This window comes from Grammomys surdaster, unplaced genomic scaffold, assembly GCF_004785775.1.
Source record: "Grammomys surdaster isolate TR1022 unplaced genomic scaffold, NIH_TR_1.0 126086, whole genome shotgun sequence".
Classification (NCBI taxonomy): Eukaryota; Metazoa; Chordata; class Mammalia; order Rodentia; family Muridae; genus Grammomys; species Grammomys surdaster.
Genome location: NW_021620894.1, coordinates 190,077 through 211,648, shown reverse-complemented (window position 1 = coordinate 211,648; position 21,572 = coordinate 190,077). Strand labels below are relative to the sequence as shown.

The following is a 21,572-nucleotide window of genomic DNA, read 5'->3' as shown; positions in this document are numbered from 1 at the left end:
AAGAAAAACACACATCCTCAGCAGTCTTCATTCCCTTCCCAGGGCTTATATGGCAGTCACTATTAACTCACTAGATAACTTGTATGCATTTCTTTTTTTTTTTTTTTTTTTTTTTGGTTTTTGAGACAGGGTTTCTCTGTGTAACCCGGGCTGTCCTGGAACTCACTCTGTAGACCAGGCTGGCCTCGAACTCAGAAATCCGCCTGCCTCTGCCTCCCAAGTGCTGGGATTAAAGGCATGCGCCACCACCGCCCGGCCTGTATGCATTTCTTATATTTGACTTATTTTTGGTTTAGTTTCTTAACCTCGAAGGAGAAACCCGAAAAAGGTAGAGGTAAAAGTGGCTTTTCCCTACAGTTTGGTGACAAGAGAACTGAACCAGTAGGGATGGAAGTGGAAACAGCAATCTCTACTTGTTTTGTTTGTTTGTTTTTGTTTTGTTTGTGTGTGTGTGTGTTTTGTTTTTGTTGTTGTTTTGGTTTGTTTTTTTGTTTTGTTTTGTTTTTTCGAGACAGGGTTTCTCTGTATAGTCCTGGCTTTCCTGGAACTCACTCTGTAGACCAGGCTGGCCTCGAACATCAGAAATCCGCCTGCCTCTGCCTCCCAAGTGCTGGGATTAAAGGCGTGTGCCACCACTGCCCGGCTCTACTTGGGTTTTGTCGCAGCCATTCCATCATTAGAAGCCACCCTAAATACAGCCTAAGTATTCCATGACTTATATTCTGAGTCACTCACACTTGGCCTCCTCTTGCCTCCAAATCCCAAATGCTGAGATTGTACCATCATACCCTGGGTAATACGATGCTAGGACTTGAAGCCGGGACTTTGTGCATGTGCATGAATGATAACCAACTACTCTATTGAGTTTTTGTTTTTGTTTACCTGAATCAGGGTGTTGCTATATAGCTCTACCTAGCCTGGTACTTACTATGTAGCCAAGGCTGGACTCGAATTTGGAGCATTTCTTCTCTTCCATCATTTGTTCTTAAAGGATTTCAAAAAGACTAGCACTGATGTGCAGATAGATTGAGGTGGCTAACGATGGCCCAACAGTGAGAAGGGGTTTGATGAGGAGGCAACAAAGGGCTAGAAGCCTGGACCTGGATACCCAGAACGAACCAGCACGCTGAGGTCCAGCCAACTACAATTCCCAGGCTCCCAGGACACGCCCCTCCAGTATGGCCCCGCCCTGCCTCGCTAGCCCCGCCCCTGCCCAGCGACCGACAGGGTGCCCGCCCGACTTCCCAGCTGCCCCGTGCGGCCCGGGCATGCCCAGTGTGGGCGCAGCCCCGGCTCTCCGAGCGCCGGGGCGGAGCGGGCAGCGGGGCGCGGAGCAGACGAGCCGAGCCTCGGTGGGCGAGCGCCCGGACTGGAGCCTCGGCGGTAGGGTGGCGGGGTAGGTGCAGGCCGCGGCGGGCAGTGGGCTCGAGCCGCTTGCAAGTCGGAGCCTGGGTGGCGGGGCCCGCCGAGGGCTGGCAGGCCGGAGCTAGTTCCTGAGGTTCTGGAAGGGGCTGCGGCAAGGACCCCGGCCCCCGAAGGGCCCGGGACGGGAAGGGCGGCAAGGGCAGGCCGGGCGGCGGCGCGCGGGGCTCAGGCTCTCTCTCCTCAGGTGCGGCAGGGCTGTCTTTAACTCCGGTGACCCTCAGTGAGCGTGGTCCGCACCTTGTGCGCGGCAGTGGCTGGGGAGAAAGACGGGTTCTCACCCCAATTGCCCCGACGCAGCGGGAGAGAAGGAGCCGGGTACCCCAGGTTGCCCCAGGAGGCAGCCTGTGGCCGGGTGATGCGTGAGGGTGTTTACCTTTTCCCTACCTGGAGTGGGAAACCCCGGCTTCCTGCCTTCCGGGACTTGGGTTGGGTGGCTTAGAGATGAAAGTGCAGGAGTATGTATGCCTCAGTAGATGCTTAATCGGTTCTAACGACTGTCAAAAAAATTATTGGCCAGCAGTGTTTCAAGGTTCAAGGAAGGTGATTTGTCCATGGGATGCTTGGGTTAAACAAAAGTACTCGTTGCAAAGCTTAAGCAAAAAAGTCCAGAACACCGAAGTTCCAAAATTGTAATTAGTTTTCACTCACTGCTGACAAACCGTTTTTATGTAAAATATTGTGACCAGATGATGGATCTTGATTTTCTCTGTTGTAAGAGTCCCTTGTGTCAGTCAGTGTGTGGTCTCAAGTTATGGCAAGTTATTTTTCTGCTTGTCTCGGCAGTTAGTTAAACAGAGCAGTTCATACCAAATGTTCTCTCCCATAGGAAAGCTGTTAGGCCCACAGTATAATAGCCTTTCCTTCAAAGGCTCTGTTTGGTCAGTAGGTACTTTGTTAGTTGGTACATGCAGAAGCCAGGTATTAATCTGCCAAGGAGTCAAATAACAGTGGTTCTGGACTATGACAGATGTTTGAAGCTCCCTGCCTGGGCTCTGGGAGAAAACTAGAGTAATGAATTTCCTCACCTCAAATCGGGTGTATTCTTTAATATAGGATTACATTTATCCAGAATTCTCAGCTTTGTTTATTCTGTTGTACTCTAGTCTGTGAAGAATTTTAATTTACTACCCCTTATTTGTAGATGAGCAGGTTGTTGGTTAAGAGGGTGCCGCTGTGACAGTCTTCCCCATACCCTGTCTTGCCTGCCCATTGGGCCTTTACTAGTGTCCTGGTCATGGACTGCGTTGACCACAACTCAGATCAGTGGCTGTACTGGTACACATGACTGGAGCTCTAGCAATATTTGGTTTTGTTTTAGGAGGGAGGAGTGGGAATAGTGTTTCTTAACCTTAGGAATGTCTCTAGGTGAGCACATGTGGGTAGGATTTGACCTGAGGAGCAGGTGGTGCAAATGGTGTTGTGCAGGCAGCCTTCTGACTGGACTCCCTGTTTGTCCAGTTTGAATGGCATCAGTCCATTTGGGTCATTGTGGTGCTACTGTAGAAGTGGCCAGAGGTCAAGGAAAGTATCCTTTATGATTTGAGTTGTATACAAGCTGACTGAAATTGCTGTATCAAGGTTATTATCTCTTAAGTTGGAGATTCTAAGCTTGATTTAGTGGGGCTTGATAACTTTGGAATCCTAAATTCTCATATGTTTGCAAGTAGATTTGTCCATTCACCTTAGAGTTAGTTCATTTTAAAGAAGTTAAATGAGAGACTGGTATTTTAAGATTATTTATGGGGGCTGAGGAGATGACTCAATGGTAAGAGCACAGACTACTCTTTCAGAGGACCTGGGTTCAATTCGAAGCACCCACAAGGCAGCTCACAATGGTGATACATGACTGATGAACAGACATATGCAGGCAAAACACCAATATACATAAAATAAAGTTAAAAAAAAATAAAGGCTGGGTAGATCTCTTAATTGGAGGCCAGACTAGTCTACAGAGTGAGTTCTAAGACAGCCAGGGCTGCACAGAGAAACCCTGTCTTGAAAAATAAAAGATTTCCTAGTATGAACTCTCCTGTCCTTTCAGTACTGGGGACTGTGTAAGCTATTCAATTTCTCCACTACTTACTGAGCTATATCCCCAATGTTTTGGTTTTGAGAGATTTCATTAGATTAACCAGTCTGGCCTTAATTCAGTTTATGCAGACCTTGAACTTAGGAGCCTATCTTAGCCTGCCAAGTGGCTGGGATTCTAGGACTTCATCATCAGTCCTGTCTCAGTTTAATTTTTCTTGGTGTTGGGAATGGAACATGCCATGCAAACACTCCACCACTGAGTTGTATTTTTATTTTCCTCTATCAGTTCTTTTCAACATTGTCTGTTTGCCTGACCTTGCATGTACATGTGCCATGATGTGAATGTGCCATAGCAGTGTGCATGTGAAGTCAGGACAACCCAAAGGGGACAGGAGATTAAATTTAGGTGGTTTGGCTCAGCGGAAGATACCTTTACCTCCCCAGCCCCAACTGAGTTATTTGCAGCTCTGTCAATTTCTTAATTATGGAGCTGGGTTTCCCATTCAACTGAGAAGTAAAATGAGAAACCCTTACTGTTTATTTTTGAGACAGGGTCTCATGTAGCTGCCTCAGACTTCTAATGTAGTGAATGACCTTGAACTTCTGATCCCCTTGCCTCAGCTTTCCAAGTGGTATAGGTATGTGCCACCATACCCGACTAACCCTGCATTCTAACCCTTCTAAAGACTGTTTACAGGTGTGAACTTTATGACCCTTTGTTTCATTTGGTACTGGCATTGAACCCTGGCTCCATATGCACATTGAGTGGGCATGCATTCTGCCTTAGTCTAGCTTAAAATTCATTGTTTCTTACATGATCACTAAAATACGTGTGTGTGTGTATTTAAAATTAGAAAATGAACTGGTGCTGTAGGTCAGTGATAGAGCACTTGCTTACTATGTGTGAATTTCTGGTTCTATGCTAGTGGTTTTGGGAGATGAAGCTAGAAAACATAGACCTATAGAGGGTTTGGTAGTTTTTGATGTCTTAAATTTTCCAATGTATTTGAAGACTATGAATAAAGTAATCAAAACAAATTATTGTTATTGTATGAGACAGGGTTTTCGCTGTGGAATTTAATGTGTCCACCTGGTCAGGAAATTGTGGTGATCCTCCTGCCTTTGCCTCCTGAGTGCTAGGATTACAACATACCATAGTATGTAGCTTCTGTGTGTCTGTGTGTGTGCGTGGGTACCTGTGTAGGTCCAGAAAAGGTTATTGAATCCCCTGGAGCTGGGGTTCAGATGGTTGTCTGTGGTCTGACATAGGTGTTAGGAATTGATCTCTGGTCCTCTGAAAAGAGCAGCAGCCAGTTCTCTTAACCACTGAGTCATCTTTTCCAGTCCCGCGTTCAAGTGCTCGGGACTACATAGCCAGTATAAAAACTGCTGAAGAGAGCATTTCTATCTTCAGATTCTCAAAAGTGTTTAGGAGGAGGAGGAGTTTGGGAAATCAGGGCTCAGAGGAGACCACTTGTCCAGGAGCACATTTTGCCTCTAACTAAACATATTCCTGTAGTTCCAACAAGTGTGGGGCTAGCCAGAACAACTTACCAAGATCTCACCTCAAAAGAAAACAAAGATTCTTAAGTTTAACAGTTAGAGGTAGAGCCTCTTAGTTGATGTTATTAGTGTCAGAGTCTATTACTCTTGTATTGGGGTACTAGAATGGAATTCATTTTGTAGAAACAGATTATGAAGTAATAGGTCTTTAACGTTAGTCTTTTTCTTCCATCTCTTTCCAGGCCCTCCATGATGAGTGGTTCGGGGGCAAGTCCCTCTCTCTGTAACTGATAGTCAGGGCAGTGAAGAGATGGCTGACAGTGTCAAGACCTTTCTGCAGGACCTTGGCAGGGTGAGTATATTTTGTTTCAAGGAATTTGTCCCTTAACCTTTTTTTTTTTTTTTTTTTTTGTTAAAGAAACCAACTAGGAAATCTTTCTTGTTTTGTAATTTTGTTTATTTGTTGGGTCTTTTTTACATAGAATGTTGGTTTTTAGTTTAGTCTACATCACTCAATAAGTAGGGATTTTTGGTATTTTTGAGACAGTCTTGCTATATATCTTAGTCTGATCTTGAGCTCCTGCCTCAGTGTGCCAAATACTAGGAATGAGTTATACTATCCTATATCGTATTTTGTTACACAGCCTTGGCTGGTCTGAGTTCCTTTCAGTACTGTTTCTCTTTCCCAAATGTTGGAATTTCAATTGTGAGCCTGTCTGTGTCGTCTGTGTGAGTTTATGTGGTGCATGGATGTGGGTGTGCAGGTGCAGTCCTATTCTCATGGGGAGGCCAAAGCAGAACCTTAGGTGTCTTCCTGTGTCAGCTCCGTTACTGTCTGCTTTCTTGCCTTGAGACAGTGTCTGTCACTGAACCTGATGTTGGCCTATTTGGCAAGCCTGGCTTGTCAGGGAATTCTTGGGAACCAGCAGCAGCCATGACTAGCTTTTTACAAGAAGCTCTTAAGATTTGAACTCATGTTCTCATGCTTGCAGAGCAAACACTGATTTCCAGCCCTTCTGTCTGCATCCTAGGGAAGGTGACAGGCCTGTCTATTGAGTGTTTTTCCCAGTATTTTTAGGATTCTGGTTAGCTTAGCTTCAGGTCCTTGTGTTTGCTTTTGGGACAGGTTACCTTCCGGCTGGCTAGTTAGAGCCAGAGATAGTAGCACACATCTGTAATGACAGCACTTGTCAGACTGGATCAGGAGGATCATCTCAAGCAGCACAGCAGTGACAGCAAAATAAAAACAGAGGTATAATGCAAATCTCAAAAGAAAAAAAAATTGAAAATAATGGCTTTCTCAGCTTAGGGGTGACATTCTAACTGCCTGTTAAATCAGTCTAAGAACCATAGGCTTATGAGACGGCTCACAGAGAGGGATATGCCTCCAAATCTCATCACAGAGGGCCTGAAACAGATGGAGGAAAAAGGCTTATTTTAAAGATACATTACTTCAGACTCTGTTCCACAGAATGGTGTCACATTCTTGTAGTCCTAATAGAAGCAGATTAGGAACAAGCCCGACTCTGAGCTCAGCCCCCAGGTTTGGCTTCTTGAGTGCTGTCTTCTGACCACACAGCTTTGCTTTTGTTTCTGTTAGTTGTAGTTACTGTGTGTGCTTAGGTAGTATGTCGGTTTTCTCTTCTATGTACTTTCATGGTTGTAAGCTTAGTGGTGTAAGCTTAGCTTTTACTGGTGTGCCATCTTGTTGGGCCCTGTTTGGTTTTTTTTTTCTTGTTTGTTTTTTGAGACAGTTTCTCTATGTAGTCCTGGAACTCTCTCTGTAGACCAGGCTAACTCTGTCTTCTTGACTGCTGGGACTAAAGGTGTTGTGCCGCCATGGCCCAGCTGTTTGTCTTTTAAGACATGTTCTTGGGCGGGTGGTGGTGGTGCATGCCTTTAATCCCAGCACTTGGGAGGCAGAGGCAGGTGGATTTCTGAGTTCGAGAGTTCGAGGTTAGCCTGGTCTACAGAGTGAGTTCCAGAACAACCAGGGCTATACAGAGAAACCCTGTCTCAAAAAAAAAAAAAAAAAAAAAAAAGATATGTTCTTACTCCATAGCCCACACTGTATTCAGATTTGTGGTAATGAACTTGCCTCATGAGGTCTTCTAAGTGCCCCAGTGCTGGCTTATAGAAATAGGCCACCACATCTAGCTGGGTTTTGTTTTGGTGTGTTGGGGTCTTTGTCTGAAGTTGACTATTCTTGTGAAATTCTACTTTGGACATAAATCTATTATGGATGTGTGTGTGTGTGTGTGTGTGGTGTTTTTGTTGTGTGTGTTGTGTGTATTTGGCTTTATTTGTATAATTTTTCTGTCCTTTCAATAGTGGGGATTGAACTCAAGGCCTCTCACATGATAGGCAAGTATTCTGCTGAATCCTCAGCGTTTTCTTGCCTTTATTTTAAGATAAGAGCCCTGGTTGATCTAACTTGAGAGGTATACACAGTTTCTCTGTATTTCTCTGTACAGGCCAGACTGGCTTAGTATTTGCTATGTATCCCTGGCTGGCCTTGAACTTGGGATTTTTCTTCCTGAACCTAGTGAGGCATCTGCCACCATGCCTAGTCAGTGACTAGGGCTGTTGAGATGGCTTAGAAGTAAAGACTTGCTGCCAAACCCGATGACCTGAGTGTGCCACAGAACTTAAGGGCACTGATTTGTACCTCCATTGTTGGGATAGAACTCAGAACTTCATGCACACTGGGCAGTACCAACACTCAATCAAACGGAAGAACCACAACAATGGAGAACTTTAGAATCACCAACTTAGTATTTTTTTCCCTACTAACATATACTTTTTTTCCAAATGACTTAAGTAGGTTGTTGTATCATGCCTTGTGGTGAGGAGACTGGGTCTCATCACATAAGCCAGACTGACTGAAAACTCGTGATATTCTTGCTTCGGCTCCCAAATGCTGGAAATACAGGCATACAGACCCACATGACCAGCTTACCAGGCCCCTTTATAGTCATTTTTCAGGAGGTATTCTAAGGATATAACCTTTATCACAGCAGGTCTTTTCCAGCCCACTATCTCTCTTTAAAAATGTCCTTATCTTTAGGGAATCAAAGACTCCATCTGGGGCATCTGTACCATCTCAAAGCTAGATGCTCGGATCCAGCAGAAGAGAGAGGAGCAGCGTCGAAGAAGGGCAGGTAGCCTCTTGGCCCAGAGGAGACCCCAGAGTGTAGAGCGGAAGCAAGAGAGGTAAGTACAGGTGCACATCCCAAAATGTCAAAGGAGGGTCACTTGAGTAAATGACCGGCCTTAGTTTAAAATAAAGGCCTCACTTAGTCAGTTATAATGTCAGCATCCTATTGGTTTTATTTTTTAAATAGGAAAATATTATACACACACACATGCACACACGCACACTGACTTGAACTAGGATTCTTATTCAGATGACATGGTGTTAAAAATCTGTAGTGAGATAGCTTGGAGGGCAGAGATGCTTGCCAAGCAAGCCTGAGGACCTGAGTTTGGAACCCGTGGATAGAAAGCTGAAAGAACCAACTCCATAAAGTTGTCCTTGACCCTCTACATGCATGTCTCACACACAATGATAAACAACAACAACAAAAATAAAATCAGAGTGCCAAATAGAGACCATAAAAAATATTTGATTTGATGGATATTTGTAGGAAAGTCTCTGGATTTATTGATAAACCCTACTCCCAGACTTTAATTTGCTCCTACCTTAGAGGGCAGAATACACACACAGAGACATACAACAGAATAACACACACACACACACACACACACACATTTTATTTTCTTTGGAGGCTATAGAGGTAGCTCAGTGTTAAGAATGTTTGTTGGTCTGGGTTCAGTTCTAAGCACTCATATGGGGCTAACAACTCTGCTTTCAGGAGATCAGGCAAAATACCCACAGAAATAGAAAAACATTTAAAAAGCTGTTAATCATTGGGAGGGTAAATCCATTTCATAGCACATGTGTAGGGGTCACATGACATCTTCCAAACCTTTTCATAGGTTCAGGGCATCAATCTCAGGGCTCCAGGCTTGTGTGGCAAACACAGTAAGCCATCTCATTTGTCCCCTTTACTTTTGTAGAGTAGCTGGTAGTGCGTATCTTTTTTTTTTTTTTTATTGGATATTTTATTTACATGGTAGTGCGTATCTTTAATACCAGCACTTAGAAGGCAGAGGCAGGCAATTTGAAGCCAGATAATTCCAGGCCAGTCAGGGCTACACAGAAAAACTCTTATCTCAAAAATGACAACAACAAAATAGAAAATCTGGTTTCACCTAGGTGTGTGGTGGCACATGTCTGTAATCCCAGTACTGAGGCAGGATGACTGCCAAGAATTTGAGGCTAGCCTGAACTTATAATGAGGCCTTGTCTTAAATACCTGGTTCTTCAGAAACCTTTTAACAGCCTTTTCTTATTGACTGAATTAGAACACTAGGAGCTTAAAGATAATATGATGTCAATAGAATCTATAAAATGGAGTTAATAGATAACATTAGAAAATAGCCTATGTGTCTTATAAGCTAAATTCATAATTCATATTTTTCAGTGAGCCACGTATTGTTAGTAGAATTTTCCAGTGTTGTGCTTGGAACGGTGGAGTATTCTGGGTAAGTTTTTTTCCATCAAATATTAGGATCTTTAAAAGTATCTACATTAACATTTCTCAACTGTTTCTGTGAATTGTCTTTCATCTTTGAGCTGCTTATGGTTATCATCACAGAGATGGGGATGGAGGAGGGGAGTGGGGCACTCAGCTCTGAATGAATGAAAACATCAACATGAAGCCCTTCATTTTGTATGATAACTAAAACATTAATAATTGCCAGGTATGGTAGTGCATGCCTATGATCCTAGTACCTGGGAGGCATAGGCAGGCGGATCCACTAGACCAGGCCAACCTCATCTACATAATGAGTTTCAGGCCGTCTAGGGACTGCATAGTGAGATACTGTCTGGGGGTGGGGAGGAAGAAGACATCAAGTATTAAAAGAAAAAACAAAAACAACTGGGTTAGGGAGATGGTTCAGTACTTAAGGGCAGCTGCTGCTCTTGGAGAGGACCTGGGTTCAGTTGTGAGTACTTAGATTAGGCAGGTCACAAGTGTTTTTAACTTCAAATCCAGGGGATTTTATACACTCTTCTGGGCTCCATGGACATCTGTATGCATGTGGTGCACATAAGACAACCAGACACACATAAAAAAATAAAAACAAAATTTTAAAAAGAAATAGTAAGACTGTAATCTCAGCACTGAGTAATTAAAGCAGGAAGAGGTTCAGGGTCAGCCTTGGCTACATAGTGAGCTTGAGATCAGACTGGGATCTCAGGCCCCGCCTCTAAGAACAGAACAAATGTAAGCCCGGCAACGTGACGCACACCTTTAGTCCTAGCACTTAGGAGGGAGAGGCAGGGACATCTCGATGTTGGATCTCAAGAGTTCAAGGCCAGCCTGGGGCTGTTGCACAGAGGAACCTTGTCTAGAAAGACAAACAAATTTACTAGCAAAAACACCCAAAACAACAAATGCACTTGGATTCTGTACATCTGTAGTGCTTTTTATACCTGTTCACTTACGTAACCAGAGTCCTGAGTGTATGTATGTTTATTCATATGATTCATTGATAGGTTTTAGTAATTTGTGTTAATATTGGACATTTTTGGCTAGAACATTTGTAGGGTCAGAGAAGGGTTGTAACTGTTGATTACCTGTATTGAGTTGAGAACTACTGTTGTCTTTAGTGACTGAGATGTTTCAAGAGTGAGTAGATACTGCTTCTGAGCGTGTGATTCAGTTGATCATAATGTAAACATCTCACTAATTTTCAGATGTTAGCTTTAGGTTTAACTAAAACACAACTGTATGCTTAGTACATCTACACTTCGGGCATGTTAGTCAAATGTTTCCTCTGTCCCTCAAGTCTCAGTGACACACAGTCTTTACTGGTAAGTCATTATGAAGAAAGGTGAAATGTCTTCTTTTAATATTTAAACTCGAGATTTGCCTGCCTCTGTCTGTAAGTGCTGGGATTAAAGGTGTGCCACTACTGCCTGGTAACTTGCCTTAATTTAAAGAAGGGTTTTTGATTACTTTATTGCCTTTTTCCTTCAGTTCAGTCTCCTCTTGTTCTATCGAGTGTTTATTCCTGTGCTCCAGTCAGTAACAGCCCGGATTATTGGTAAGTGCATGTGTCTTGCTCTTGATGGGGATAAAGGTTTGAGATACTTGCTTTTAGTCTTCCTCAATTTCCTGAGCACTTACATACCAGCAGTTTGTTTTTAATTTAGACTTCTCAATAGCTTTTTGAAATGGACATTGTCGGGCTGTCCGTTGTAAGTAAATGGAAGTTAGTTAAGCCATTAGCAAGTAGCATTACAGATTTCAACCCAGGTGGTTTCTGGTAATTAGTCCCTGTGATATCTATCTCAGTAGTCACCTTGTAAGCAGGTTTGTTTCAAGATAGGCAGAACACAACTGATTACTCAAATAAGAGCTGTCGACAGAATATGAAGCAGAGCAGTAGTCACAAAATAGCTCCACTTTGGGTCTTAAGGCTTTCTATCTGTCTAATTAAACCATCTTTTTGCCCTTTTTAGGCGATCCATCACTACATGGAGATGTTTGGTCATGGCTGGAATTCTTCCTCACATCAGTTTTCAGTGCTCTTTGGGTGCTCCCCCTGTTTGTGCTTAGCAAAGTTGTGAATGCCATTTGGTTCCAGGTAAGTGCAGGACAGAATGAAGACTGGGCTCTCCATGCTGGGTTGACTAGGTCACACATTGTAGCTTATAGTTAGTGGCCTGTAAGATATTTCTCAGTCCTTAATGTTTTTAAGCTAAGCAGTGAGTTGGGTAATACTTGTGGTTTTGTAAAATGAAATTATTGTCTTGTGTTACTGAGGCAGACTTTTCTCACCTGGCAGTTCTAGCAGCAAGCCAGTACCCCTAACTTTGGGGATGGACACTGGGATTATTTAATTCATGTTTTGCTGTATTACCGTCCTTTGTTTCAGGATATAGCTGACTTGGCATTTGAGGTGTCGGGGAGGAAGCCTCATCCATTCCCCAGTGTCAGCAAAGTCATCGCTGACATGCTCTTCAACCTCTTGCTGCAGGCGCTCTTCCTTATCCAGGTGAGAGGCTCATGGAGACAAAGCAGTGGGAGGGGACTTCACAAAGAAGGGTTTCTGCGTCTATATCAAGATAGGGACTATGCATATATGCCTTATGGCAAGTAATGAATTCAGGGGGTGGGGGGGGAAGAGGGTGGAGAATATGTGTCCACTCTTCACTTTAGTTTTTGAGATGGGATCTGTTACTGGTCAGCCTTTAGGATTTGTCTTTGCTTTCCGTCATGTGTTGGTTAATGCCAGGCATTAATGTGGGTGCTGGGGATTTGATCTCAGTCATCTTGCTTTCACAGCATCACTTACTACCTGGTGAACATCTCTTTAAGACACTACATTGAAATAGTATTAGGTTGAGCTTATAATTGTTACACAGTTGAGATTTAAGAGGACACACACATACACAACCCACTTAAGAAAAAGAAAGTGGAGGCTGAAAAAATGGCTCATGGGTTGAGAGTACCTAATGTTCTTGCAGAGGACCCAGGTTTGGTTCCTAGTACCCACATGGTGACTCATGGCCATCTGTAACTCCAGTTCCAGTTGATACATCCTCTTATGCCCTCTTAGGGTACCAGGCACACATGTACATATCCATATATGCAGCAGAATACTCATAACATTTTTAAAACCTTTATAAGAAGGGTGGAGGGCAGACAAGTATCAGATTCATGCATTTACCTCTTCCCTTTGGGATTCTGATCCATTAAACAATGTTTGAGGCAGCTAGGAGGCATCTCTGGAGTCGTGAGTGAGAAGTGTCTTACATTCTAGGATTAAGCTATGCTGCCTTTTGTTCCTCAGGGGATGTTTGTGAGTCTCTTCCCCATCCATCTTGTGGGTCAGCTGGTCAGTCTTCTGCATATGTCTCTCCTCTACTCACTGTACTGCTTTGAGTACCGCTGGTTCAACAAAGGTAAGTCCATGTAAAGGAACTCAGACTATAGAAGCCCATCAGAAATGCTGGTGCTATACAGACTAAGCTGTCAATACTTAAGCACTTAGCAGCTTTCTGAAAGGTCATTGACCCATTGGCAAGAGGGAGAGTACTTCTGGCCTAGTACATTTACTTACCTTTGGGGCCAGGGAAGTGGCATTGTAGAATTAGTTGCCATTTTAGTGTGTAATGTGATACAGTTCTGTCAAAAGTTGGCAGAAAGATCACAAGATGCCTGTGCATTTAGAATAGTAATACAAATTTTGATTTTACTTGGTATTGCTATGTATATACTAGGCTGGCCTTGAGCACTCACTTTTAGTTCAGGCTGGCTTTCAACTTTCCAGCTTCCTGCTTTTGCCTCCCAGGTGCTGGGATTACAGTATCAGAATCTAGCTCATTTGATTACGTTGGGATTTCATTCTGTAGGTTTTTATATTTTAGTTAGTTTTTTTTTTTTATTGTTTTTTGAGTCAAGATCCCATGTAGCTAGCCTATGCTACCATTGAACTTCTGTGGAGCTCAGGGTGATCGTGAACTTTGGTCCGCCTTCATTTACTTCCTGAGTGTTGACATAAGGGTGCATTCTTTTTTTCCTGTGTGTAGGCTTGGTGGCCTGCTGGTTTTTTATGGTCCAGGCTAGTTTCAGACTTCAGTATTCTTGTTTTTAGCCTCTTAATGCTGACAATACAGGTGTGTGTCCCCATACCAGGCTGGGAATCTTGTAAGAAGACTGCTTCCTGTGGAGTTCAGTGCTTGTAAACTCTTGCCCTCGCTCTGATGTAGAGATTGGAGGGTCTCTAGATAGGTTTGAAACTAGCCTGGGTTTGACGCTTTGCCTTGTAGACTACCCTGACAAAGGATGCTGCTGCTAAAATTAAGGTTACTTTGAAATTATGATTTTTGTAAAATCTTTTCATTGAAGCTTTATATTAAATTTGTATAATTTTTTGCAGAAGGGTCTTACTATATAGTCCTGGCTGGTCAGTAGCTCCCTATGTAGACCAAATTGCCTCTGCCTTTCAAAGTGCTAGGATCAAAAGTGTGCACCATCAGGAACTTGGTAGATTTGTATGGTTTATATGCTGTATCTGTGTTCACATGGTAGGTAGCTCTGTGTCTGAAACCCAAGTCTTAAATAATTGTCTGGCAGTTAGTCTTGTAAATAAAATGACCTTAAGTGTGTGCTGACTTCCCTGTTTTAGGAATTGAGATGCACCAGCGATTGTCAAACATAGAAAGGAATTGGCCTTACTACTTTGGGTTTGGCTTGCCCTTGGCTTTCCTCACAGCAATGCAGTCCTCCTACATTATCAGGTAATTTGGCTAGAAAAAGAATTAGAAAACTAAGACAATAAAAACTCAGGTACAAGTATGTTTTAAGTAAGCATCTTTTATCGTTCTGCTTCTGTATCAGCATCTTGCATCATTTAACCATCAGGATCTGTTGTTGTTGTTGTTAGTAGGAAATGACATTTGTCATCATTCAAATGTAACTATAAAAAAAATCTTCCATGCTGCCTCCCTGGAGCAGGAAGATACTTAGAAATTCAGAAGTGAAGAGATGAGGCTTGTAATACTTTTTCCTAAAGTCATGCCTTGTAAAGTTGATCTTTTGTTTTTTAAAAAACAGCGGCTGCCTCTTTTCTATCCTGTTTCCTTTATTCATCATCAGCGCCAATGAAGCAAAGACTCCTGGAAAAGCATAGTAAGTACTAATGAGGAGACGTATGCTCTGTAAGTAAGTCTCTTATGCTAAAGGAAAACCTGAAGTCCTAGTTGGGGTTACTTAATACTACAGTGTTGAAAAACACCATGACCAAAAGCAGTTTGAGGAGGAAAGGGTTTATTTGGCTTTTACTTTGGCTTATTGTTCATCATTGAAGGAAGTCAAGACAGGAAATCAAACAGCTCAACAACCTGGAGGCAGGAGCAGGCCATGGAGGGATATTGCTTACTGGTTTATACCATGGTTTGTTCAGCTTGCTTTCTTAGAGAACTCAGGACCACCAGCCCAGTGATGGCCTTTCTCAAAATGAGCTGGGCCCTCTTCCGTTATTCACTAAGAAAATGCTCTAGAGTTGAATCTTTTGTAGGAATTTTTTTCTCAATTCAAGTTCTTTTTTCTTAAGTGACTCTAGCTTGTTTTAAGTTGACATCAAACTAACCATCAACATTAATCTATAGTTTATTTATTTATTAATTTATAATCCCAAGTGCTGGGATTAAAGGCGTGTGCCACCACCGCCCGGCTCTAGTTTAAGATTCATGTTTTATTATGCTTTAGTATTTTGTTTATGTGCACCATGCCTGTGGAGTGCCCATGGAGGACAGTAGATGCCATCAGACCCTGTGCAACTAGATTACAGGCTGTTGTGAGTTACCTTATGGGTGCTGGGAACCGAGACAGACATTTATATGAAATATGGCAAATTTTTTTTTTTTAGTATAAGCATATAAATTTATATGTTTTCCAAACTGACATTCATACATGTATGACCTATTGTCTCCTGAGCTTGTGATTTTGCTGTCTTGTCCCCAATGCTGTGACTAGGTGGATGCCACCAAACCTGTCCATTTATACCTGTTCCTAAAACTTAATAGTTGTACCAGGTGTGGTGATTCATATCTTAATCCCAGCACTTGGAAGCCTGAGGCAGGAGGATTAATAGGAGTTAAAGGTGACTGAGTTCTAAACCAATAGTCACTGAATATAAGTCCTTTATGAACATTTAAGTAAAGCCCATTTTTGTAATAATGGCCATTTTTAAAGAAAGTAGTAGGTTCTTTGATCTGACCATACAAAGAAGTGCTCTGAAGATCTGGATTATAAGACTGGAGAGATGGCTCACATTACATTGGCTCTTTCTTCTAGAGGGGTCAGTTCAATTCCTAGTATCTTGGTGCCTCACAGGCATCTGTAACTCTAATTCTAGAAGATTCTACACCCTCTTCTGGCTTCCACGGGCACCAGGTACAAAAGTAATGCACACTCATACTTGTAGGCAAACATTCAATTCCATAAGATACATGTCTAGACTAACATAAAATACAACTTTTTCCTTTTTTAAAGTCCCATCCCAACACTTAGAATGCTGGTTGTAATGCATTTTTAGCAGTAACAGGACATGCTACATTTCTTCCAGTGGTGGAATTAATCTTAGAGCCTCAGACATGCTAGGCAAATAGCCTGTCCTGGTACTTGCTCTGCACCCAGTAAATATTTTAGCTGATCAATGCATATGTCTAATATCTGTACTCCTTTGAATTCTGCTGCCTTGTTTCTCCCTATGTAGTTTTAAATTTCAAATAATAGCTGTAATATGTTTGAAGGGGTTATTTTGATCAGCTGGAAGCTCACGAGTGATTTCTCTCAGTCTTTTCCAGTTGCGCCTCTTCTCCTTGGTGGTATTTTTAAGCAACAGACTTTTCCACAAGACTGTCTACCTGCAGTCCGCCCTGAGCAGCTCATCCTCTGCAGAGAAATTCCCTTCACCACATCCTTCTCCTGCCAAACTGAAAGCTGCTGCAGCAGGCCACTGAGTCCTGCTGTCAACGGGGCGGGTGGGACTGGGTGGAAGATGTGGCAGCTCTTCGTTTTCCTCCCCTGCCGTGGAAGGCAGGACCCACTGCCAAGGGCCTTCTGCATATTCCCCTGTCTTTGAATTGGAATCTTCCTGACTCAAGTATGTGGATTTTTACCACCACCCTAGGTCTCGAAGGACCAGAGTTTTCCAGCTGTTTTTTTTTTTTTTAAGCACTTGCCAGCTCCTGTGCCTGGACTGATTGGAGTACTTTTCCCCCTTTCCTTGTGTCATTGACCCTCCCACTTTCTCCTGCCTTCCAGCACCCCTGGATGAATGGGCTTTGTAATTTTAGCTGTTGTATTTTGTGACTTTGTTGTTACTGTTTTCTGTGAAGCACATACATTGGACGTGGGAGGTAAAGGAGCATTCGGTTGCTCCAGGTCACCCTGCCATAGCCATCACTGTCTTGTTTTCTTGTAACTCAGGTTAGGTTTGGTCTCTGTTGCTCTGCTGCAGAAAAGGAATGAAAGGGGTGCTCCCCAATGGAGCCTGAAGAAGTGGGACAGATAGACCTCAGCCAGACCTGGCTGGGTTTTGAGGAGTCATGTTCTTTCTTCCCCTTGAAGGGGAGACAGTTTTTTTCACTGGTACATTTAAGTTCCTCAGCTATGGGATGGTACCAGTTCTGGACAAGTGCCACTGCATCATAGTGTGCTCAGAGAATCTGAACGTAACTCTGAAGATGAAATTTACTGTTGGCCACTGCCAGGTCAGACTGGTGTCTTAAGGAATACTGGGTGCTTCATATAGGAACTGAAGAGGTAAACTTACTATTCAACCTGTGATTGGTGATGTTTTCCTGTCATTTTAAGAGTTGACACATGGGGTGGGAGGGCAGATGTAAAAAAACTTGTACAATTTTAAAATATCACAATTAAATGTGAGCTGGTTTCCCATAAAATGTGTAATGTTTGATTTCTAAATCGCATCCTTGAGATGTATGTGTTCATAGACCGAATGACTTTGTCTTGAGTTATCTGCTTATGGATGTCAGATATTAGTTCTGAAAGACGTTCTTGGGCTGAGCTTGGGTCACCACAGTGTTTTAATTGTGTTTACCTCATCAAAGTGATTGTTGGTTTTTTGGGGTTTTATGTTTTGTTTTGATGAGTGTTTTAAAGCAAGTATATTCATTTCTAAAGTATGAAGAAAGAAAGTCTAGATTTCAGTATATTAAATGTCATTCTGTAATTCAAGGAAGAGGTTAGATACTTGATTTATAGAAATCTGTAATATACACATGACAACTGTAGTCAAAAGTTTTAAGTGCTTATATAGTTGATATAGACTAGTAAGTATCTTGGAAGTGATTACAGCTGCCAAATTATGCACAAAAATTGTGACAAGTGCCCTTAACCACTGAGCTATCTTTCTGCTTCCTACTTTATAAGTTTCACAAGGACTTTCCAGTGCTGGAGGGCGGCTCTTCAGTAAAGAACACCTGTCTGCTCTTACACAGCACCTGGGTTGGATCCCAGCTCCCATATGATGGCTTAGCAAGTCTGGAAAACACCCATATACATTTTTAAAAGGGGTTTCCACTAGCCAGGTGTGGTGGTAAATGTTTACATCCACCATCTGAGAGGTGGACGCAGAAGGAGCAGTCGTTCAAGGTCATGCCCAGTTACAGAGCAGGTTCAAGGACAGCCTGACCTGGCCGAGGCATGCTTCAAAAAAGAGACCAAGTTTTGTCTTTTTTTTTAATGAAATCTTTTCTAAGATTTATTTTGTGCATATGGGTGCAACATATTTATCTTCAGACACACCAGAAGAGGCCATCAGATCCCATTACAGATGGTGGTGAGCCACCATGTGGTTGCTGGAAATTGAACTCAGGACCTTTGGAAGAACAATCAGTGTTCCTAACCTCTGAGACATCTCTCCAGCCCAAAGAGGAAGTTTTAAAGTTTTAAAAATGTAAAGAATTACATTTTAGTAAACCCACAAACAAGATTTGCCTTTTTTATTGTACTTGATGCCAGTAGTGTAAAGGCTTAAAAGACTCATGTGTAGAATAGAGATTGTGTAGTAATCAGAGTATGTACACACATTGTTTGTTACCATGTATGTGGGGAAGTAGTTGATCCCATGATACATGTGTGGAGGTCAGAGGACAGCTTTGTGGAGTTGGTTCTGTGCTTCCATGTTTATGTGTGTTCTGGGGATTCATTCATCTTCAGGATTGCTTAGCGAACACTTGCTTGCTCAGGCATTTTGCCCTATTTGTGTTTTGAAGATGGGGTCTTACTGTGTAGGCCTTGCTGGACTCTAGCTTATGGCGGCCTTTCTGCTTCACTCTCATATTTGGGATTTTAGGTGTGTGTTCACATGCCCACCCCAGAAAGTAGTGTGAACCTTCTTCACTAGGGCATCAGCTAGTGTGAACCTTCTTCACTAGGGCATCAGCACTGAGTAATAAATAGGAAAACAGTCAAAGGAATGCTAGGCTCTGTTTTTGCAAAGTTCTGAATGCCAGTTTGAGACAAACTAAAATTAGCAACTGAATACAGGGGCACTTCACTGAAAATGAAAAAGAAAAGCACCCAATCCCAGCACCCAAGAGCCAGAGGCAAGTGAATCTCAGTTTGAGTTTGAGGCCAATCTAATCCAGGATAGCCAGGGCTACACAGAGAAGCAACAACTAAAACACGTGTGCACACCCTTGTTTGTACATATGGTATGTTTCATGGTCATGGGACAACTTTCTCCTGGCCTTGGCCACAAAACCAAAATCTTTTTTTTTTTTTTAAATGCAATCAATAGGGCTTGAGTTGTTTACCAAGTGTATTTTTAGATATCACAGGCCTGAGTTAGTTCAGTGGGTAAAGACATAAGCCTGGCAACCTGAGTTGGATCCCTGGAACCCACATAACGGTAGGAGAGAACCAACTCCACAAAATTATCCTCTGATTTTGACCTGTGTGCTGGTTCTCATGCACCAGAATATATAAAATGGAGATGGTTAGAGAATAGACACCACAACTTGGATAGGCAAACGTGATGACTCAAAATACTAATCCACCCACTTTTGAAGATTTATGTGTGTGACTGTCACAAATGTCTGGGTGACTGCAGAGCCCAGAAAAGGGAATGACAGTCAGTTGTAAATTGAACTTGGGTCCTCTGAAGAACCCTTACCTGGTGAATATCTCCAGTCTATAGTACAATTGTTTTAATTTTTTTCTCTTATAGTCCAGATGTCTGTTACAGCAGCTTTCTCATGGTCCTAGAATTGAACATAGGATGTTTTTTATGCTAGGCAAGGGCTCTATAATTAGCCATATGCAAAACCTACTGTAACAACTTTTGAAGAGTTAGAAAGTAAGTGCTTCAGATGCTTCCTGGTCCTGTTATTTTGCATAACTGAGACTGAACTTTGTACATGTTAGATGTCTCTAGTTCCACAAGTAATGCAGGTAAGACAGACCGTGAAGTCATTTCTGTTAACTGCTCTGCCCTTGATAGAGACTAACATGGGGGCTAAAAGGGACTGTGACAACCTGGAATAAATTCACATGTGGGAAGTGAGCATTATTCTTATCTTTCTTATCTATAATCTCAGCATTTGGAAGAGTGAGACCTTCCAAAACCGTGGGCAAAAAATAGTGGGCAGTTTGTAAGCCCCTTTAGATGGTGTCTGTGAGGAAACATGGGAAGCCATGGTGATCTTACACATTACTTTGGTCACAGCGGGAGTACATCCAGCTCTAGTTTCATATTAACCTTTATCACAGATTGTTTTGCTACCCCATTATCAGTTCCTCCATAGGGTGAAAGTCTGCTCACTCCTCATTAATACAATCTGTGAGCAACAGAAAACAAATGAAGTTGATCTGAGGTCAGTGTCAGAACCTTCTAACATTGAGAACAGTACATCAGTGAAATATGCTTGCTTGGCCCTTAGGTGAATCTACAGACAAGTATCAATTAGGTGGGAGAAAGATGACATAACTGTAACAAGTACTTGAGCATTTTCTGTCAGATATTTGCAAAGTATTGGTAAACCAAGTGAGATTACTGCCCACCTGGGCCAGATACTTCATTGAGTGAGTCTTGTAAATGAACAGAACACATGGCCATGGAGATAAAAGTGATTCTAAAAACAAGTTGTAAACTGGCTGTGGTGATCCATGCCTACCTAGAACTCAAGAGGGAGAAGTGGGTAGGAGATTACTACAATTTCAAGGCCAACCTGGTCTATGTAACGAGTTCCAGGGCACCTAGGGCTACATTTCAGGACCCTGTCCTTAAGCGGGGAGGGAGAGGAAGAAAGGTAACTTCTACTGTTTTCACAGAAATTTGAGAAGTTACTACATCCACCAAGTCTAAATAGTTAGCTATGAAGAAGAAATAGGAACGTAAGAAATTAAAGCTGTTGTGACAAGGTGGTGCATGTGATTAATCTCAAGGTTTAAAAAAGCAAAGGCAGGTGGATCTCTTAATTCCAGATCTACATAGTTGAGTTCCAGGCCAGCCGGAACTACAAAGTGAGACGCTATCTCAACAACAACAAAAGTGGTACTGAGGGAGAGATGGCTTATCACTTAAGAGCACACAGTGTTCCTGCAGAAACCCCAGTTTGGATTCTAGCATTCATGTTAAGGCTCAAAACCATGTGTGACTTCAGCTCTAGGGCCCTCTTCTAGACTGCATAGGCACCTGTACTCAAGTGCACACATGAACACAATGATAATTATGATAATAAAGACATTTAAAAAAGTAATATTGATGTTAAATTGGAGTCACAATAAAAGTGGGGACATTTTCAAATGAAGAAATAGCAATCAGGAGGCAAAGGAAGGTGAATCTGAGTTCAAGGACAGCCTGATCTACAGAGCAAATTCCACGACAATCAGCTACACGGAGATACCCTGTCTTGAACCCCTCAACTCAAGAAAAGCAAAACCAAGCAAACAGCCAAACAACCCCCCAAAACAAAACCCAACCAACCAACCAAAGATGGG

The 21,572-nt window shown here is 42.5% G+C and overlaps 1 protein-coding gene across 1 annotated transcript; it reads left to right on the top strand.

The window, feature by feature from the left end:
* Positions 1–1,274: 1,274 nt before the first annotated feature.
* Positions 1,275–17,509, top strand: Ei24 (EI24 autophagy associated transmembrane protein). The gene is made up of 11 exons (XM_028755770.1): positions 1,275–1,396; positions 5,202–5,311; positions 8,027–8,172; positions 9,507–9,567; positions 11,070–11,136; positions 11,555–11,679; positions 11,971–12,090; positions 12,889–13,000; positions 14,227–14,338; positions 14,655–14,729; positions 16,399–17,509. The coding sequence occupies exons 2-11, from the start codon at positions 5,270–5,272 to the stop codon at positions 16,562–16,564; spliced, it is 1,026 nt and encodes a 341-aa protein (XP_028611603.1). The 5' UTR covers positions 1,275–1,396; positions 5,202–5,269; the 3' UTR covers positions 16,565–17,509.
* Positions 17,510–21,572: the final 4,063 nt, after the last annotated feature.